The sequence below is a fragment of the Protopterus annectens genome, chromosome 13.part0 (genome assembly GCF_019279795.1).
Source record: "Protopterus annectens isolate FY-2018-M chromosome 13.part0, PAN1.0, whole genome shotgun sequence".
Lineage (NCBI taxonomy): Eukaryota > Metazoa > Chordata > Ceratodontiformes > Protopteridae > Protopterus > Protopterus annectens.
This window is the reverse complement of record NC_056747.1, coordinates 125,047,375-125,066,241: the sequence shown is the minus strand read 5'-3', so window position 1 is coordinate 125,066,241 and position 18,867 is coordinate 125,047,375. Positions and strand designations below refer to the sequence as shown.

Sequence of the window (18,867 nt, the reverse complement as noted above, 5' to 3'; positions counted from 1 at the left end):
AAAAGCCCAACAACCAGGGACACATTTAAATATTGCTTGTATAATGTTGGAAAGTTGATGGAATAAAATGTTGTGTTACCGCTATGCTTTTTCACTGCCAAGTCTTGAACCCAGGACCCTGTGCACTACAGTCAGAGCAACATACCACTATAACAAATCAGCAGTTTCTTGAAAGACAGGAAGACTGAAACTTAAACGGCAATCATTTAGTGAATTCAGCTCTCACCATAGCTCTCAACCTCTTAGCACAAAACACCTGGACAAAGTCAATATTCAGTTCTCACCATAGCTCTCAACCTCTTAGCACAAAAAACCTGGACAAACCAATAATGGGGGAATACAGCCCCCAAAATAGGGACAAATTTCAAATATTGATCTTATAAAGTTAGAAAATTGCTAGAATAAAAGGGTTTTTGTTACCGTGTATTTCTGAAGAATATGAAGTCTGAAATTCAAATGCCTGTCATTATTTAGTGAATTCAATCCTTCACTGATTACAAAAATCCAGAAAACCACAGATTTTATGAGGAACAGAATAGAACAAAAATATGAGGCAAACATCTGGACAGTTTTCACAAGTGGTGGTGGGTAGCGAATTCAGGCTCTTGCTACCTGTACCCAAAGTACAGGGTGTGAGCCTGAGTAACTCTAGTCACCAGGTATATTTAACTGTGGCATTTCACACACACACACACACACACACACACACACACACACACACACACACACACACACACTATATTCCCTTGCAGTGGGAGCCAGTCAGTAGCTATCCACGTCGTACATGACTGCAGACGTGGTAGTCCAATCTCCTTCCAGTCTATGCAGTTACAAACTGCATAGACTTCTGGGCATCTGTACACTGATGCCTTCTCTTCATAATCAGGCCTGGTTTAACTGCAGTCTGGATTTGCAGAAACTCGGTACTCGCCGAGCACACGTGCAATTTGAGTTCCAGGACTTCGCAGCTAATTATTTTATTTTAAAATTCTTTCATTTTACAGCTAGGGGGCTGCAGTCCTGCAGTCTGATAGCATGAGCTGCCCCTGGCCATAGGGAACGAAACTGATAACTTCTTTGGTAGAACATCACCTTTGCCCCTGTTCACATAAGCAGAAATCTGAGCAACAGTATTAACAACATGCCTACTGCCCTGCTGAGACCCTGTTTAATAATAGGCTAACAAGAGGTACATAGGTAAGTAGTAGGCTAATTTCACTTTTTGTGCTTGAATTAACCTATGTCATTTGATGTTATATTAGCCTTACACATCCCATAGCTGATAATTATACATTACCCTAGTAAGAATAACTTCGATAAATTATAAATAATTTGAGAGGATTTATATCTTGGATAATTACATAAACATGACATAGAATTAGAATCCCAAATGTTTTTTGATCTTAAAATGTGGTGGGCACACCTCTGGTAAATTTCTCCAACTCTGTTTTGACACAATCAGACAAAGGTTTGATTTTGACAATGCTTTAACGTGGATACATCCAAAACTTTTGGCATCTAATCCATTCCAGACTACTAAACAAAGCTGATAAAGGTAGGGTATCAGGAACTGCAGTACCCTGTTTTTTTACAGTAATCCAATGAACTGAAGCTGGGGGAGGTAAATTGATACCTGACCCTTTAAAAACTAAAATAACTTGACAATATGCTCCCTCATGGCTTAATACTGGGTTTTCTGCAATTTTCTGTATTTGAAAACAGAATAAGGCAGAAACATGGAAGTTCCATTTTTTTCCCCCACAATATGCTCATGAGTCAGTAGTACATTCCAGTCATGCTCACAGCTAACCCTCTGCACCAATTAAAGACTAACTTTAATATTTGTTAAATGAAAATTCTCACTGCCTCAGTGGTATAAAAGCAAACACAACGACTTAAGAGTAATCATCATCACTGTTATTTCATTTCAAGAAGGAACAACAGAACCTGTCAATCAATTAATATCTCATATTTACGTTAAAGTCAAGATGTGACATCTGTAAAATGCATTTAGCATTGGAGGAGTAAAGTATACTAGTGGCTAAGATCGATTTTTGCATTAAACAAATTTATTATTCCTGATGCAGCACTGCACATTGTGACTAAACCGTAACATGAGTATATCAAGGCCAGGCACGCCACTGTCTAGGGTGGACCTCATTGTATCTTAATGAATTCGTACACTGCACGTTTATGCTGAGACTACTCTACAGAAAATGATGTAACCACATTAGAAGCATAAATTGGCACTACTGATCGGCCTTTACACTGATCGGCTTTTACAGGCATCTCATAAATGTGGTCTCCTTCTAGACTCCAGTGCTGTGGCGGCCACTACTTAGCCAGCTTTGTAAATGCCCTGCCATTTCCAGCTTTAACACAGCTTTGCAGGCCTTTTTGTTTCATAAAGCCTACAGGCCAGAGTCATGAATGCATACACTAAGTGTACACAATCTGGGCTGTCTTTTCCCTCAGAAAGATTGGACTAAGTGTAGATATAGTCTACACATTGTGGTAACTTTATGAATCCCCCTCAATATTTATGGTTGCAAGAAAATCAGTAGGAAAACTAAAATTAGGAGGAAGAAGGTGTGAGTTATGCCTGTGTTGTCTATTCACTCAGAATAGTGTACTCTTAGTGTAGGCGTTCATGAATCCGTCCCTACATTGCTACATAATAGCCTAGCTAAAAAAACTAAAAAGAGATTCTGTCTGACTAGATGTAGTCTGCTAAATAAATGAGAAAGGAGAAATTGCTTAGAGGAGCCACAGAGAAGGGAGAAATGGACATGGTGTAATAAACTTCAAGGGGGCATATCAAATGTGAGGTTAGAGAGGAAGAGGACACCACCCCATGAAGAGGGGAAGAAATGGTAGGATCACAACCTAAGGTTAACACCATGGTAGTTAAGATAGATGAAGAGAGGAGTGCTGGGATAATTATATAGTGTATTAGACACTAAACATGTCAGGAGAGAAAGGTGACAGACTGAAGGACATAGAAAAGGAGTGTGCATAGGAGGAAAAAGGTTTGTAATTATTCCATTAATAATGGGCTATTCCAAGCTCCGGGACAGAAAGAGAGCAAGAGTCGATTGAGTCTTGGTCCATGTAGACTTTAACTAGTTGGTGTTGAACTATACCATAAAGATAGAACTCTGTACGTGGTCTAAACCACAGCAGAGAAGGTTAACGGTTGCCAAGTGAAGACACTTAGATAACACAGATTATGATACTTGAAGGTTTAAAGTGGTGGGAGGGGTAAAACAAAAGTCATAGATAGTGTGAGATTTTAAAGGAGTGGATTATAATGAGCTGAGGAGAGAGTAATTAAAAACGTGTTAAGGGATTATAGATAAATTAAGGGAGTAAACAAGCTATGGCAATATGTCAGGGATTTATACCCAGGACCATAGACAAGGGTGTGAGAGAGGTAAAAATGCAAAAATAAATGAAGGTCAATATGGCTACACCTGAAGATGAGGCTAGAAATTAAGGCAAGGAATACAAATGGAAAATGTGAGGTGAGAGGGTGGGAGTGGACAGTGGAGGAGGCACAGTACAAAGAGGTTAGCAGAAGGGCAATAAAGTTGATAAGGGTAGCAAAGACAACAAGTTGAAAGGAAGTTGGTAAAATTGGTCAAGAGGGGAAACGATGGATTTCTTATGTACACTGGAGAAAGATGGAAGAGAAGGACAGACTTAGCCAAGCTGAGCAAGGATGGGAAAGCAATCATGAAAGACTAGGAGAAGGCAGAGCTACTGAATGAACACTTCATTTCAGTCTTTACAAAGCAAAACAAGGGGAAGATGTTTGTCATGCTGGAAGGGAGGTGGGGTGAGTAATGAGAGCAGTAGGGATTGGTTGGGGGATTAGAGAGAAAGTACAGTTGTGTAAGGAAACTTACCATAACAGTAGATGTTTGAAGAATCACTGCTGCAGTAGCCTTAGCTATATGGGTTATATCCTGCCAAGGACGTAGCCAGCCAGCTTGCAAAGCTTCAGAGCACTTTCCATGCACCCAAACTATCAGGCAGCAAGAAATGACCACAGGTTTTGGTGCCAAGACCTTCAAAGCTATCCTTCTAACACAGAGACAGAGGCTGAGCCATGACAGGACAGTGGTAGAAAAAAACAGAAAGTAAATGACCACACCCTGGCAAAAAAACAATACAGCAAAAAACAAGGGCAATGAAGACACGGATCAGCTACTGCAGCAGTGATCCATTGAACATCAACTGTTAAAGTACGTTTACTTACACAACTGTACTGTGTCCATCATATTGGTTACTGCTGCAGTAGCCTTAGCTATATGGACAAGTTACTACAGCTAACTACATTTGGGAGGCAAAAGGAGAAGAGTCCAGGAGCCCCTGGAGAATGGTCCTAGCAAAGCTTGATCTGGACCTAAAGAAGGAATCAAACTTATAGTGTTTTGTAAAAGTATGTACAGAGGACTATGTAACAGCTTCTAGAATAATTCTAGAATCCAACCATTTCCAAAAAGCCACAGATGAAGCCAAGTCCCTGGTAGAGCAGGCCTTGACCCTGGCTGGAATAGTTTTGTTATGGTGAATATAACAGAAGGTAATAGCCTTGAGAACCATTTCGAACTAGTCTGTTTTGACACATGTTGTTCCTTCTTCTGACCTTTACAAGAAATGAACAATTAATCCAAATATCTGAAAGATTTAGTTTTCTCAAGATAGAACATGAGCTGTCTATGGATATCCAAGGTATGAAGTATCCTTTCTCTTTCATTTTTAGATTCAGGAAAGAAAACTGAGATGGATAGTTTGCTTAAAGTAAACTCGGAGGCATAAACTTAGTTCTCAAAGAAACCCTGTCTCTGTGTAAAATGAGATAAGGTTGACTCAGCATAAAAGCTTTCAACTCAGATACCCTTCTTGCAGGGGTCAGAGCAATCAGTAAAACTGTTTTACATTTTATTTAAGAACCTCATGTCTGCCAGATTAGCTGGTTAAAATGGAGTATGTGTTAACTTCTCTTAACACAAAATTAAGATACCATGCAGGGGCCACATGTTTTCTTGGATATTTGTTTTACAAAATTCCTTTCAAAAACTTTTTTAATTTAAGAATGTAAAAACAGAGAGGAACTAGCCCTGAATGGGTACTGGTTAAAAATATTGCCAAGTCAAGATGTGCCATGCTGATAGACTCCTACTCAAGAAGACTGAATGCTGTAATTAAATCAAAAGGTGCTTCAACAAAGTATTAGTTTAAGGGTGTACACACTTATGCAAGCAGCTTATTGTATGTTATTTTTTATATGTTTTCCCCTAACAAATTTGTTTTTCGATTGAACTGTTCAACTTATAGGTCACATTAAAGGTGGGAAAAGTTTTGAAATGATTTATTGTGGTCTCATTTTTTTATATCACAAAAACCTGGCATTTTAACAGGGATGTGTTCACTTTTTATATCCACTGTATATTATTGGCACCAACCTGAAAACCTTTTCCATTTGCTAATATATGCTTTTCTAGTAGCAGGCGTTATTGCCTCCATTAGTACCTGTTGCAAGTCCTAAGTAAGCAGGTGCCTTAAAGGAATTAAGTCCCTGTCATCCAGGCAGCCAATTGAAATTGATTGGTGTCAGGGTATATCATACACCCCTGTTCTTGTGTGATGAGATGCATTCTGTGAGGAAGCTTGTGGTAATTTCCCCTGGCCATTTCCACAAAAAGGTGAACCACAGTTGCCTGGGCCAGAAGGAAGTCACCATAATTATCTTGGGGAATTCCTTATGAATCTTCAGAATTATCCTGGATGTTAGTGGAAAAGGTGGAAAAGCATACAGAAACATTCCTGTCCAAGAAAAAGAAAAGGCATTTGTTTTCCAGGCTTTCTTTCATGGAGTCCTGGAGCAGAATCTTGCCAGCTGATTGTTCAGAGAGGAAGCAAAAAGGTACATTTGAGGAGTTCCCCATAGATAGATCAAATCTTGGAAGACCCCTTGATCTAGCCTATAAATCACAAGAGTCTTCCCTTATCCTGTTCAACTTGTCTGCCACTCAGTTTTGAATAAATGAAGGATGCCTGTAGAGTGGGACTGTGCTGAGAAGCTATACCCCAAACTAACATGTCTATGGTCTGCAGAGAAGGTACGACTTTGTTCTCCCTTGCTTGTGGTATCGTCTGTAACAACTTGAACAGATCCCAGTGACCATAGATGATTCAAAGAGTTGAATGCCTTGATCAGGGCAAGCATCTCTTTTATATTTATGTGCTTGTGTCTGTCCATGATATCCCACATGCCTTGCACTTTTATCCCTCCTGAAACTGCACCCCAAGCAAAAGTCCATGGCATCTGTGGTGACTGACAGCTTTGGAACAGGGAGGGAGAAGGGGAAACCTGGATTTAGGGATATCTGTTGTCTCCACCAAGTGATTTCTCTGCTGATAAACCCCAGCCCTGGCATCTCAAAAGATGAGGGATGTTGGTGCTGGGACCAAAGAGACTTCAAGATAGCACTGTATCTTTGTCATGTCGAGGCTTCCCAGGGGTATCACGAGAATCATAGTAGCCATGAGACCCAAAGTCCAGAGTTATTCCCTTGCAGTGACTGAAGTCTTAGTGGAAAACCTTAGAAATAAATCTATATATAGATCTTATTTTTTTTCCGTCGGAAGAGAAGCTCTTTGAACTGTGGTATCTAGTTGACATCCTAGAAACACAATGTTGTAAGAAGAACTCACAAAAGACTTTTAAATGTTCTCTTGGAATCCCAGCTTGTGTAAGAGGTCTCTCAAATGAGACAGAGATACCCGACACTTTGAAAAAGACCCTGCAAAGAAAAGCAAATCATCTAAATATGGAAAAATGTGGATATCCTGCAGCCTGCAATGAGCTATAATTGCAGCCAGACACTTTGTGAATACTCTTGGTGCAGTGGATAGTCCAAAGGGTAATACAGAGAATTGATAATATGATCCAGACACACAAAACGTTAGGAAATACCTGAAGTGTGGATGAATAGAAATGCGATAAGTATCTCTTAAATCTAGTGTGGCCAGGAAACTTGAATGAGGAAGATGTAACTGGTTATGAAGTGACATCATTTTGAATTTGGGCACTTTCACAAGCAGGTTTAAAAAAGAAGATCCAGAACTGGTCTCCAAGCATGTTTTTCTTTGGCACTAACAACATCCTTGAATAAAACCCCTTTCTCATCTGAGAAAGTGGGATAGCATCTGATGAAGGATGGGAAGAAATAAGAGTCTGGTCTGGTCTGGAAAATGAGGAATTAGCCCCTAGGAATGATGAATTTCTTCCCTTGCCATTTATAACCTTGATGAATGGTCTTCAGAACCCATTTGGCTGAAACTATCTGTTGCCAAAGAGAAAAGTGGAGATTCAGACTTTCTTGAAAAAAGGTGCTGCCAGGGAGGAACAACATTTCTTAAATAGTCATTCTGACTTATTGGACTGTCCTCGATGTTGGGAGTTTTCAAAATTCTTCTTGGAATCCCTTTGACATTTCTTCTTAAACATATGTTTACCTGGATTTTGTTTAGACTGTTTATTTTGTGTTGTACTAAAATTGGAACATGAGTTTAAGAATCACTTGGAAAATTTGGAAAAGGAGCGCTGAAAAATATTGGAGATTCCTTGTATCAACTTAACGCCTTCATCACACTTTTTGATCACCTCTGCAGCAGAAGAGCCAGAAATTAAATCTCTATTCAAAGGAGAATTTAAAATCTCATTTTAATATCAGGTGGAAGGTTCTGAGAACACAGCCATGCAAACCTCCTCAAATCAATACGAGTGGTCGGAGCCCTGAAGAAGTGTCAACAGTTCTAAACACACTTCATACAAGTAGTAGTGACTTGAACAATAAAAAAAAATTATCTAAAGAATAGTTTCCCCCAGAAGAAGAAGCTGCAGATAACACATTCCCCATACTTTCACAGTTAGTCAGGACAATTCTTAACATATGAGCCTGACTTTTCAAAATTCTGAACCTACAAAACCCTACAGTTTTTTCATACTTATCAATTATCTTCCCATCCTTATCAGAGAAAGGAGGATAGAAATTAGGTAAATGTGAAGCAGCAGAATGATTAAACTATAGAGTCAGGTTTGGGAAGAGTGTATAAAAACTTAAAAATAAAAGATGGAGGAGCTTTATACATCCTATCTGCCTTTTTAGGGGCAGCTGGCTGACTGTCAGTAAAAATTGCAGGCAGCAGCACACACATCCTCCAAATCTGACAGAACCTGGATGAATGGGTGCAAGTTCTGGAAATTCCTTCTATAACAGCTCATAGTATTTTCTGAGGGGCTGAGAAACCTCAGTGTCCTCCCACTGAAAACACTGACTCATTGCAAAAATAATCTCAGAGAAAGAGAACCCTCCCCCAACAGAGAGAGTCAGAAACTGAGCTCTCTTTTGCATCTGAATCAGAATTCTGATGAGTAAATTCTGTATCTGTCCTTTCATCCTCTTGTTCAGATTCAGAATCTTGTATCTTCAGGAAAGGCAGCATCCCTCTTTCTTTTACTGGAAACTACTTCACAAGAAAGATCAGTAGCCTGAATTAAATCATTAGCCAAACCCATTGAACTACTCCTGTCTAAGGAAATTTGAGGAGGAGTTACTTACATACATACATACAAATATTTCAAGCATGGGCATTAATTCCCTTCTAGCTTGCCAATATACCAAAACACTTGTTCCCATAATAAGTATCCAGGCTGTTTTTAAAATATCTATACTAGTACTTGCTTTAATGTAATTTGTTACGCTGTTCTATGCATCAGTTACTCTGTCAGAGAACCAGTTAGTATACTTTGCATTCCTATAGGATCTTGTTTTTAATTTCTCCAAGTCTTTTGGGTTTCTAATACCATGTCGGGAATGGACCCCATTCCTAAGTCAAAGTATGATTAAAGTTCATGAAATTAGTATTGTTTCATTCTTTGATGTCAGCCAAAAGTGTTCTTTGCAGCACGTGCAATGTGCCCAGTAATGACTCCTTCTGCAATTCGTGCGGTATTACATGAATTAGTAACATATCTAAATACGATTGTAAATTCTTTTTTATAAGACTCGCTCCTACTACTATTGGAACTGTCTGGGTATCTTTCTTCCACATGGCTCTTATTTCTGCCTGCAGATCCAGGTATTTTATGACTTTGTGTCTCTCTGTACGCAAGACACTGTAGTCACTAGGTGTGGTGATTTCAATGATCAATGCTACTTTTGTCTTCTTTTCTTGGACCACTATATCTGGTTTTCTAGCATCTATCTTTTGTACTGCTGGTAATGGGTGATCCCATGTGATATAAACTTCATCATTTTCTATGATGCTTTGTGGCTCATGTTTTTAGTGTTTTTCAGCCACTTTGATACCATAATGAATGCACAATCTCCAGTGTAACAGTCTCGCCACATTATTATGCCTTTCAGTATACAGTCCCTCTGCCATTAGTGCATCACACTCTTGTTGCAATCTCCTACAGAGGTTGTCTGATGATTCTCTAGTACGTTTTGTTAACCCCAAACATTCCCAGAGGTAGTTGTCCCTAAATGCCCTATATACCTGAATAAGATCTCCTCGTAGATATCTGTAAGAGACACTGTACAAGTTCAGGTATTTTAGTCTTTCATAATAACTTAAATTTTCACATCCACGGATGCCCTTGGTATATTTCCATTGTACTCTTTCCAGTTTACTCATGCTTGGTTTCTTATAGGCTTTCCATATTGTTATCCAGTTTGGGTCTAATGTAACTAACAAGCAATGACTTCATTATTTTTGATTTGCTAGACTTTCTAAATATTTTATACAACCTATAGTTCTATAACTATCATTAACAAATTGGTTGATATGATTAGAAAAACTCAAAGCTGAATCTACCCATATACCCAGGTCCTTAAATGAGTCTACAGATTCAATCACTGTATTAAATATTCACATTTCAGTTTATGCTTACCAAATCTCATATGTTTAGTTTTTGATGTATTTATCACATATTATTCTCCTGTGCCCAAATGGTCAATTTAGTCAAGTTATTTTGCAGACATGTCTTATCTGTAAGACATGTAAATCAGTTTACTCAATTTCAAGTCATCGGCATACAGACTGTAGAACACCTCAGATGAAAAAGTTAGGTCTGAAAGATATAATCTAAACAAGTAAGAGTCTAGGACAGAGCCCTGTGGGACACCCTGACTGTAACCAAGGTGACTGTAACCAAGGTTTTTGTCTGTCCATTTGCTGTATGATACTTACCATGTCCTATTTGGAAGCCATGCAGCTATCCATCTAATCAAGAATACATTAATACCTAGCTATACTAATTTATTGATCAGTGTTATGTGTATGACCCTGTCAAATGCTGAATTTAAATCTATATAAATCACATCACAGCAAAATTTATCATTCATAGCTGTTATTATATTGTTATAAACATCAGGTAACAGGTGGTAATAGATCTGCTTAAAACATAGGTATGCTGATATATGGTTTCAAGTCCCAACCTATCCAGTTCTGACAATAACTTATCCAATATTACCTTCTCCGTTATTTTCCACAACATGAAAGCATACTTAAGGTTCTATATGACTCTGGGTTTGTCCTACTTCCCTTTCCCTTAAAAACAGGTTTAATAAGTGCATGTCTCCAATCTTGGGGAATCTCCCCGTATTTATATGACCCAGTGAATAATAGATATAATGGCACTGTAAGTTCTTGCTGAAGTGTTCTCAGGTCATTGTTACTAATTCCATCTCCTCCCTGTGCTTTATTTGGTTCCAGTTTGCACAGTTCTTTTTCAATATAATGTAATTTGATTCCAGTATCTGGGGTTACCTGGATGTCACTAGGACAACTTATCATCCCTTTTGTGGAGCCAAACTGTTTTGCATAACATTTTGTAAATATATCTATAAACTATTGTATCTGAAAATAAATTTTAGAATCTGCACACAGTTTACCAATTTGTGTTTTTACTCCTTCCACATCTTATGCATCTATAAAAAGGTTTCTTATTATGCTCAATATCTTTATATAAATTTTCTTCAAATTTTTCTTGATCTTGTCTCACACAGTGCTTAATCTGTTTGTCCAGCTTGTTTATTTCAGTTTTCAAAGTTGTAGTTTGACCTGTCTTCCATTTCTTATATTTTTTGTCTCACCTTAATCAGATATCTTGTTCTTATGGAAATATATCTGCCTGATGCTGTATACCTAGATCCTGTTGTTAAACATTTTTTTGATTTTTTTGCACTCAATTTCTCTTTCAAAACTTTCCACATTCCATCTGCAATTTTTCCACCGAACACCTCGCTCCAGTTAGTTTTATATAGTAACTGTTTTGCTTCCATATAATCTATAATTAGACTTCTGTGCATTTTCTTAGATTTCAGTTTGACAGAATTATCTAGCAACAAATTAACCTTTATAACCCCATGATCACTGCACATCAATGGTGGTAAAACTTGACTTGAAGTTACAGTAATTTCTTTGGGAACACAAACAATGTGTAGTATGTTCCTTCCCCTGGTAGTTTTTTTTACAAGCTGAAGCAGTTGTTGTTCCTGAATATACGCTGTGAGTACTTTCCTTACTAACATTGTAGAATCAATATTATTCCAGTCTGTTTCTGGTAAAGTCCCCAGCTAATATTATTCTTCCCTCCTGTGTTTCATGCAAAAAATGTATGACTTCCTCTAGGTCATCTGTGCTTGACTTTGGTGGTCTCTCCAACAATTGTTATATGTTCCATGTTTGTCTTTATTGTCACAGTTACACAGTCTACTCTATATTATTGGTGTTATCACTGAACATGTAACAGTCACTGGTCTCAAAATCATCTTTGATTCCTATCATAACACCTCCACCTGATTTTTTGTTAGAATGTGTTACAGTAAAAACATTTATACCCTGACAGAACTGGTTTCCAGTCATTGTTCTTTAACCATGTTTCACAGACAATAACAATACCAGTCTTGTGGAAATGTAGTAAATTTAGATACATGTTTAGTTTTTCAATTCTTTTTGACAGGAAAAATGGAACAACATTGTAGTTAATGGCAGTGGTGGTGCTGCGGTAGCGTTGTCGCCTCACAGCAAGACGTTGTCCCGTTCGATTCTCAGCTAGAACGTCTTCTGTGTGGAGGCATACGTGAATGGGGTGTGCCTTCGTTGAAGGTTGTGCATCAGGGCTGGTAACCCGGTACGTAAAAATCCACTACCAATCATTAGCGGACCGGAGTTCCGCTGTGGCAACCCCTAACCGGGAAAAAGCCGAAAGACACAAAAAACAAATTGTAGTTAATGGCGACAGCAGCAGCAGCTTCTCTGTTTCCTCTCCCAGGACTGACAAGAATGGCTCTCCCTTGCCCACTAAGGAGACCTCAAGAGCCGCAAAGGACATGGCTAACCCCAGTCCATAGTGGCTGTAGGTACTGCATCAGAGTGCTCCTGGGTAAAAATTGAGTGGTCTGAGGTGCAACTAATGGACACAGTAGAGTCACCTACCTGTAGCTGAGGCAAATGCTAGAATGATGTGGTGGCAAAGGCTGTTTGCTTAGCTTTTTCTTATTGTGGCTGGAAGGACTGACTGTAGGACTGACAGATTGTTCTGTGGTCAAGACAAAAATAATGCCCCTTTCCCAGGAAAAACAAGCAGCAAATGCTGGTAAAAATAAAAAAGTCTTTAAAAGTCACTTTTTCCACCTACAAATACAGTAAAGAGCCCTTTAAAACACTTTGCTAGCCCACTCAAAATTAAATATAATTTTTACGCAGAAAAAATTATTTTCGGTTACTTAAAAAAACTTTTAAACTGACAGGAAAAAAGAGCACTCCTGATTAAAAGTACAGCACAGTCTCATGCCAGCCCATTAAAACAGAAACTCTTCACTTTAAAATAACTTCCATGAAGAGGAAAGTATTGATAATAAGCAAAATTATTTTCCCCCAAAGGAAACTTATCTGCTCAGCAAAGGAACAGCACAAAGTCACAAGCCTATCCTTGAAAGCCTCCGAGATGCGTACTCTTCAGTGGCAGTAAAGCTCTGAAGGGCTTGGCACCCACACTTGTCTTTTGGTCAGTTCAGTTTGAGCTGTCAGACAGTCTGGGTACATGGAAGGTGCCCTGAACCTTTGGAAGCTTGCTGGCTATTTCCCGGGCAGGATATAAGCCATGTAGCTAAGGCTACTGCAGCAGTGATCAGTATAATGAACAAATGGCTTATCTAAAGCAGTATACAGTACAGACACCAAATGGGCTGAATCTTAGAACCTCAAGAATCTGGCCAGTGTCCCAGTACATGTCCTTACTGTGAAATGGCGTTAGGACTGGAAAATAGCAGTTGTGGCATTCTTGTACTACAAAATTTTGAGTGAAAATTTAAATCCCCTTAACGGTCCATTTTTAGTTTCTCTCATTTGCATGTCACTAAAAGGTCAGTGGACTGAATTTTTCTTTACTAGCCTTTGTCCATTTAAAAGTACAGTACATTCAGACAGTGTGGATGTTGGTATTGCTAGAAAATTGATGCACAGACAGAAATATGGCATAACAAGTCACAGTACTAGCTGCTTCACATGTATGTAAATCAAAACTTTTTTAAGCATCCATATTATTGTAGATTTTTGATCTTCATGTGAGAATGACCAAAATATTAAACTACATGACAGAGGTTTATTGCATGGATTTCTGTTGAAAATGACTCAAAATGTACATTACCTATTTCATAAATTTAAAAAAAAACATGGCTTTCTTTTATTGTTGACTTCTGTTGTATTCGAAACAGTGACCTAAAGGTTAACAGTTTTGTCATGCACTACTAGTACACTATGCTGACGCATTCTCCAAAACTGACTATCTTCAGTTTTTGCAATGAAACCAACATGCAGGTATCGAGGGAGCAAGGTTTAGACAAAATCGTGGACAGTTTCATTGTACTTATCTACAAGTTTACTTCTTAGGGCTGTATGTGCTTAGTGCTCAATGCTGAAAATAAATAAAAACCACCCTGTGTTCTGTCATGTACTGCAGACAGGCAGGAAAACATCATTTTAGTGAAGTACTTAAGCAAATGATTTGAACAGCAGCAGAAATGCAAACAATTTCAGTGAAAAATAACTACATGTAAAGCTCATTTACATATGCTAAACCATTAGTCATCCTTAGACTAGTTAGTTGTTTAGTATATGTAGATCACAACTTCATGGGTTTATGCAAGCAATCCTCAAAACTGGTACAGATCTCATTTATGCTTTGTGTGAAGTTTGTCAAAAGAAATTACTGAGAGCCAAACTCCAGCAGGTATCATTCAAGAGCTGTGAAATTACTTACATGTGTAGTACGTTCATTAATATTCAGTGCTCTAACTTGAAAAATAGTTGTTTACTTCTTTTACCCATCTGTATCTTCTTGTCTCATGGGTCATCCTCAGGAATGTTTTTGCCAGAGTTTATTTGATAACTTTACTGTATTGTCTTGATTTTTTCCTTGTCGTTAAAAAAGTTGTTGTCCGCACTATTTGCTTGTAACAAAATTTTGGATTAGCCTCCCCCCGTGAAAAAAATGACCTATATATTCCTAGACACATTTCATATTTAACAAAATACATACATACATTAGAATAACTGCAAGAGTTAAGCATTTTTCCAGGGATTGCAATTAGCTTGTCAACAACTTTTAGAGGGAAAGTTTTTTAAGGAATTTAAGGCATGCAATATGATGGAAGATCACAAAGGTCATAAGATGAAACTAACAGGTTTATGATCAGTGAAGCACTGTCAGTCCCCCAGTACAGACTTGAGGATCCGTTGGTGATACTGAAAACCTGCCTTCAGGAAGGAGCTTTGATATAACCACAGCTGGTCAGGTGTAGAAGGTTTTAACATCCAAATAATAAACTATGTTCTTATTGTGTGAGCTCGGTAACAACAGGGCAGCATGTGTATAGCAGCAGGCATGTGTACATATCATGTACTGCTCTGTGCCGACATCCCCTATGTGACGGGATAGAATAATTATGTTATTACCATGCCATTGCCCATCACATCTATCTATGAAGGAATAGAGCACATCTTCTATTCCCTGCATTACAACTACAGGAGAACTGACTCCAGGAATGCAAGTATCTAAACCCCTCTGTTCTCACTGGTCATTTGAATGGTTAGACTACTGACCCTGGTCTGCTTGGCTCACTAAGGCATAGGGTAGTGGCACACAACAAAGAAAGTGTGGTCTCAGGTAATTTTCTAACAAACTTCAGGCATAACATTGCAAAGCAGAAAAAAATCTGTTGATCACACAGTTAAAAACACAGTTATGCTTAGTATTTTTAGTATTAACAATGGGCAAATAAAAACTGTCAACAAAATTATTATCGAGATTTTCGTTAGCTACATAAAATTGTCATGAAAATGTTATTAAACATAAAATGTATGGCATACCTTAGTATTTCCTTTCTTGTGAAGAAGGTGCAATCCTGAAATGAATAAAATAAAGTGAATATTATGAGGCTTTCTCACTCATTTTGGCAGCCATTTGTTAAAAGCAATTCATCATGCCTTGGTATTTACATAAAAAATTGAAATTAACAAGTGCTGATTTTTCACTGTTGGCTGTCCTGGCTAGTTTCTGACAGCATTGCATGCATACATACATACATAAATACATTTTACATTTATAAATTGTAAGAGTTTGTGTGTGTGTGTGTGTGTGTGTGTGTGTGTGTGTGTGTGTGTGTGTGTGTGTGTGTGTGTGTGTAAGACATTTGTGGCTATAGTAATCAGTGTTTTTAGTGTACAGTATTAAGCCCTTACAAATTAAATAATGCACTGATTTCAATGTGTATAAATAATCCATTTATTCATTTACATCATGTAATGCATGCCAGCACTGTGCGGATCTCTGTAATCTTTGTTATATTTCTTGCAAGGTAACACAGATATAGTTCAGTAAGCTTATGCGAGTCATTGGTCATGGCCGTCATTCATATTTTTCATTATTTCGTATGCTTCATACAACATTTATTTTTCTGAAAGACTATGCTGTTAATTCCCTTTTTACTGTTGTATTAAACTGGCAGTTTTAGAAGAAGAAAGTAATCCGCCTGAATGTCACATTGTGTTTTATTCAGGTTCATAGCACTTTCTGCCATTTCTAAGCCTTGTCTGTTCTACTCAGCTTCAAAATATAAGCACAGAATGAAAGGCTTTCATACCTGGTATGCATCTAGCTGTTCTGGTGTGAATATGGTCTGTTTGTTGCCCATCCTGGTATGTGAATTCTAGTCTCAGTCCCATTAGCATGTCCCTTTCAGCTGTCTTTATAGTAACACTGAATATTGAGATATGAAATGCTACAACAATGGGCTTCTGACATAGGAAGGATCATATTACCTCTGCCTCTGCTTCACGTATTTCAGGATTATAATAGAGGCATTTCATCGATTCTTTGATCTGAATAGAAACTGCTTAGGCTTAAAAAGGGCTTCCATCCAGCATTATTCAAACTGCAGAAATGCATCGGCTTGCTGCTCTCTGCCTGCCGCATGTTCTCTTACGACTCAGGTTTCAACTTCATTTTCAAGACAGCAATGGAGCAGTTTGCCCCTTTGCTTAACCTCGGTCACTGACTGCATGTTATAACATGACCTGTGCTTGTAAGAGCATATATCTTAACACCTTTAACTTTGCAGATCATATTTATTCATTATATCATATGTTTTTTCATTATATCATATATTGTTTCATTATATCATATATTTTTTCATTATATCATATGTTGCTTCATTATATCATATATTTTTTCATTATATCATATGTTTTTTCATTATATCATATATTTTTTCATTATATCATATATTTTTTCATTATATCATATGTTTTTTTATTATATCATATGTTTTTTCATTATATCATATGATTTTTCATTATATCATATATTTTTTCATTATATCATATATTGTTTCATTGCATTTGGACAGCTGCTACTTTCCTCACATTTTTTAATCACACATCCATATATGGTCTGTTTCTCATACAGAAATAATCCCACTGTAGTCTTACATTTGTCTGTCTGCATATAGCTATGCATAGTACCTTAAAAACCCCAGTATAACAAATATTTTGGATTCTAAAGTAATTGCCTCCTTATTAATTATAGCTTTAGAGTACCTGTATTTTTCTAGATTGAAGTTTAAGTACAGGTGTGTGTGTGTGTGTGTGTGTGTGTGTGTGTGTGTGTGTGTGTGTGTGTGTGTGTGTGATTCTGTATTATTCATACTTACATTTGACATTCATGTAACTACTATTACTGCAAAATTCATTGCGTTACCGGGTATGCCCCCCCCCCCACACACACACACACACACACTGTACAATACCAATATGTATATGCATGTGTGAAAATATACAGACTCTCATATTTTATGTAGGGGATACTTAAGGGGCTCATGAGTGATACAAGAAATATATAGGGAATGCGCTTAGTGATAAGTGATGAACAAAGCTGATTAATCCTAAGTACAAGACCTTCATGCATCATACAAAACAGACTCACATATATCATTTAGTGTTTTATGTGTTAGCATAGTGTTCCCCATTGACTTTAATTGTAGTTTGTGACAAATTGTTATGACTAGACAGTCTCTCAGAAAATTTTCTCCTGTAATTTCTGTCATTAATATTATGTAGTTTAATAGTTTGGTAACATTTATTTTTAAGATAATTATAAAATTTAGTTAATTTAGATAGAGTTAGGTCCATTTCTACAAGTAATGCCATTTTCTAACTGGCTATTTGCAGTTAGTGTTTTATTTAGTTTTTTCACCTTTATTTTAACTTTTTTCTTTACAGTAAGAATGAATTTGATTTAGTTTCCAGGAAGATAATTTAGGCTGGCAATGCTTTTTGGGGGTTGTGTGTGTAAGGGTCACATGTGCATTGTGTAGAGTTATGTTTTTCTTTTACATTTAAGCAAATGGGAAATTCTGCCACACCTTATCCAAACACATAACTCAAGTTCGAATGAGATAAGTGCAGAAGTCATGGGGAAAGAAGTGGGACAGGTGGCAGTGTAGGTTAGGGCAGCATTTGGGAAGGGGATTTAAGTTTATGAAGTGGGAGGGGAGTTTTAGGGTTTGGAAGTGAGAAAGGAGTTTTAGGGTTAGGGAAAGGGGGTTTTAGGGTAGGGATCGGCAAGGGAGTTTTAGGGTTAGGGATCGGGAAGGGAGTTTTAGGGTTAGAGATCAGGAAGGGAGTTTTAGGGTTAGGGATCGGGAAGGGAGTTTTAGGGTTAGGGATCAGGAAGGGAGTTTTAGGGTTAGAGATCAGGAAGGGAGTTTTGGGATTAGGGAGCTGGAGGGAGTTTTAATATTAGTGGTTGACTGTGTACTTTAGGTTTGGGGGTTGGAATTTTACATTTAGGGAGAGATCAGGCACTTTAGGGTTGAGGTTTTTTTTAGGGTAAGCGAGAGAGGATTTGGGTTAGGAAGTGGGTGGTTATTTTAAGGTTAGAGTTAGGGCTCTGGTAGGGCAGTACGGTTTTATAGGTTTACTTGTTGGGAGAGTTATGTAGTTACGGGAGATCAGGGTAATGAGTTACGGGAGATCAGGGTAATGAGTTACGGGAGATCAGGGTAATGGGAGGTCAAGCACTTGCTTTTCGGAGGAAGTGGAAGTGAGCAGATGTGTTGCGAGCTACTAGTGAGTGAGAACCTGTGGTCGACCTCTATGGCAGGTTTACGGGGAATTTGTGTAGTTTTGATGGCAGGCCAAATGAGGTAGACAAGTTACTGGTACTATGTAAAGGGAGTATTTATTTTCTGATGATGCATCAAGACTGTGGGTATTAAAAATATCTTT

General features: G+C 37.9%; 1 protein-coding gene across 2 annotated transcripts in view; it reads right to left on the bottom strand.

Annotated features, from left to right (window-relative positions):
• CIB3 (calcium and integrin binding family member 3) overlaps positions 1–16,574 on the bottom strand; it is a 152,437-nt gene extending 135,863 nt beyond the window's left edge. Inside the window, exons 1-2 of one of the 2 annotated variants that reach the window (XM_044090704.1) lie at positions 16,224–16,574; positions 15,451–15,485 (exon numbers count right to left, since the gene is read on the bottom strand). In XM_044090704.1, the coding sequence (XP_043946639.1) occupies positions 15,451–15,485; positions 16,224–16,274 (86 nt within the window). In that variant the 5' untranslated portion in view covers positions 16,275–16,574. The remainder of the gene's footprint in view (positions 1–15,450; positions 15,486–16,223) is intronic. The other variant, XM_044090705.1, reaches the window with a different exon arrangement.
• Between the last annotated feature and the right edge of the window lie 2,293 nt (positions 16,575–18,867).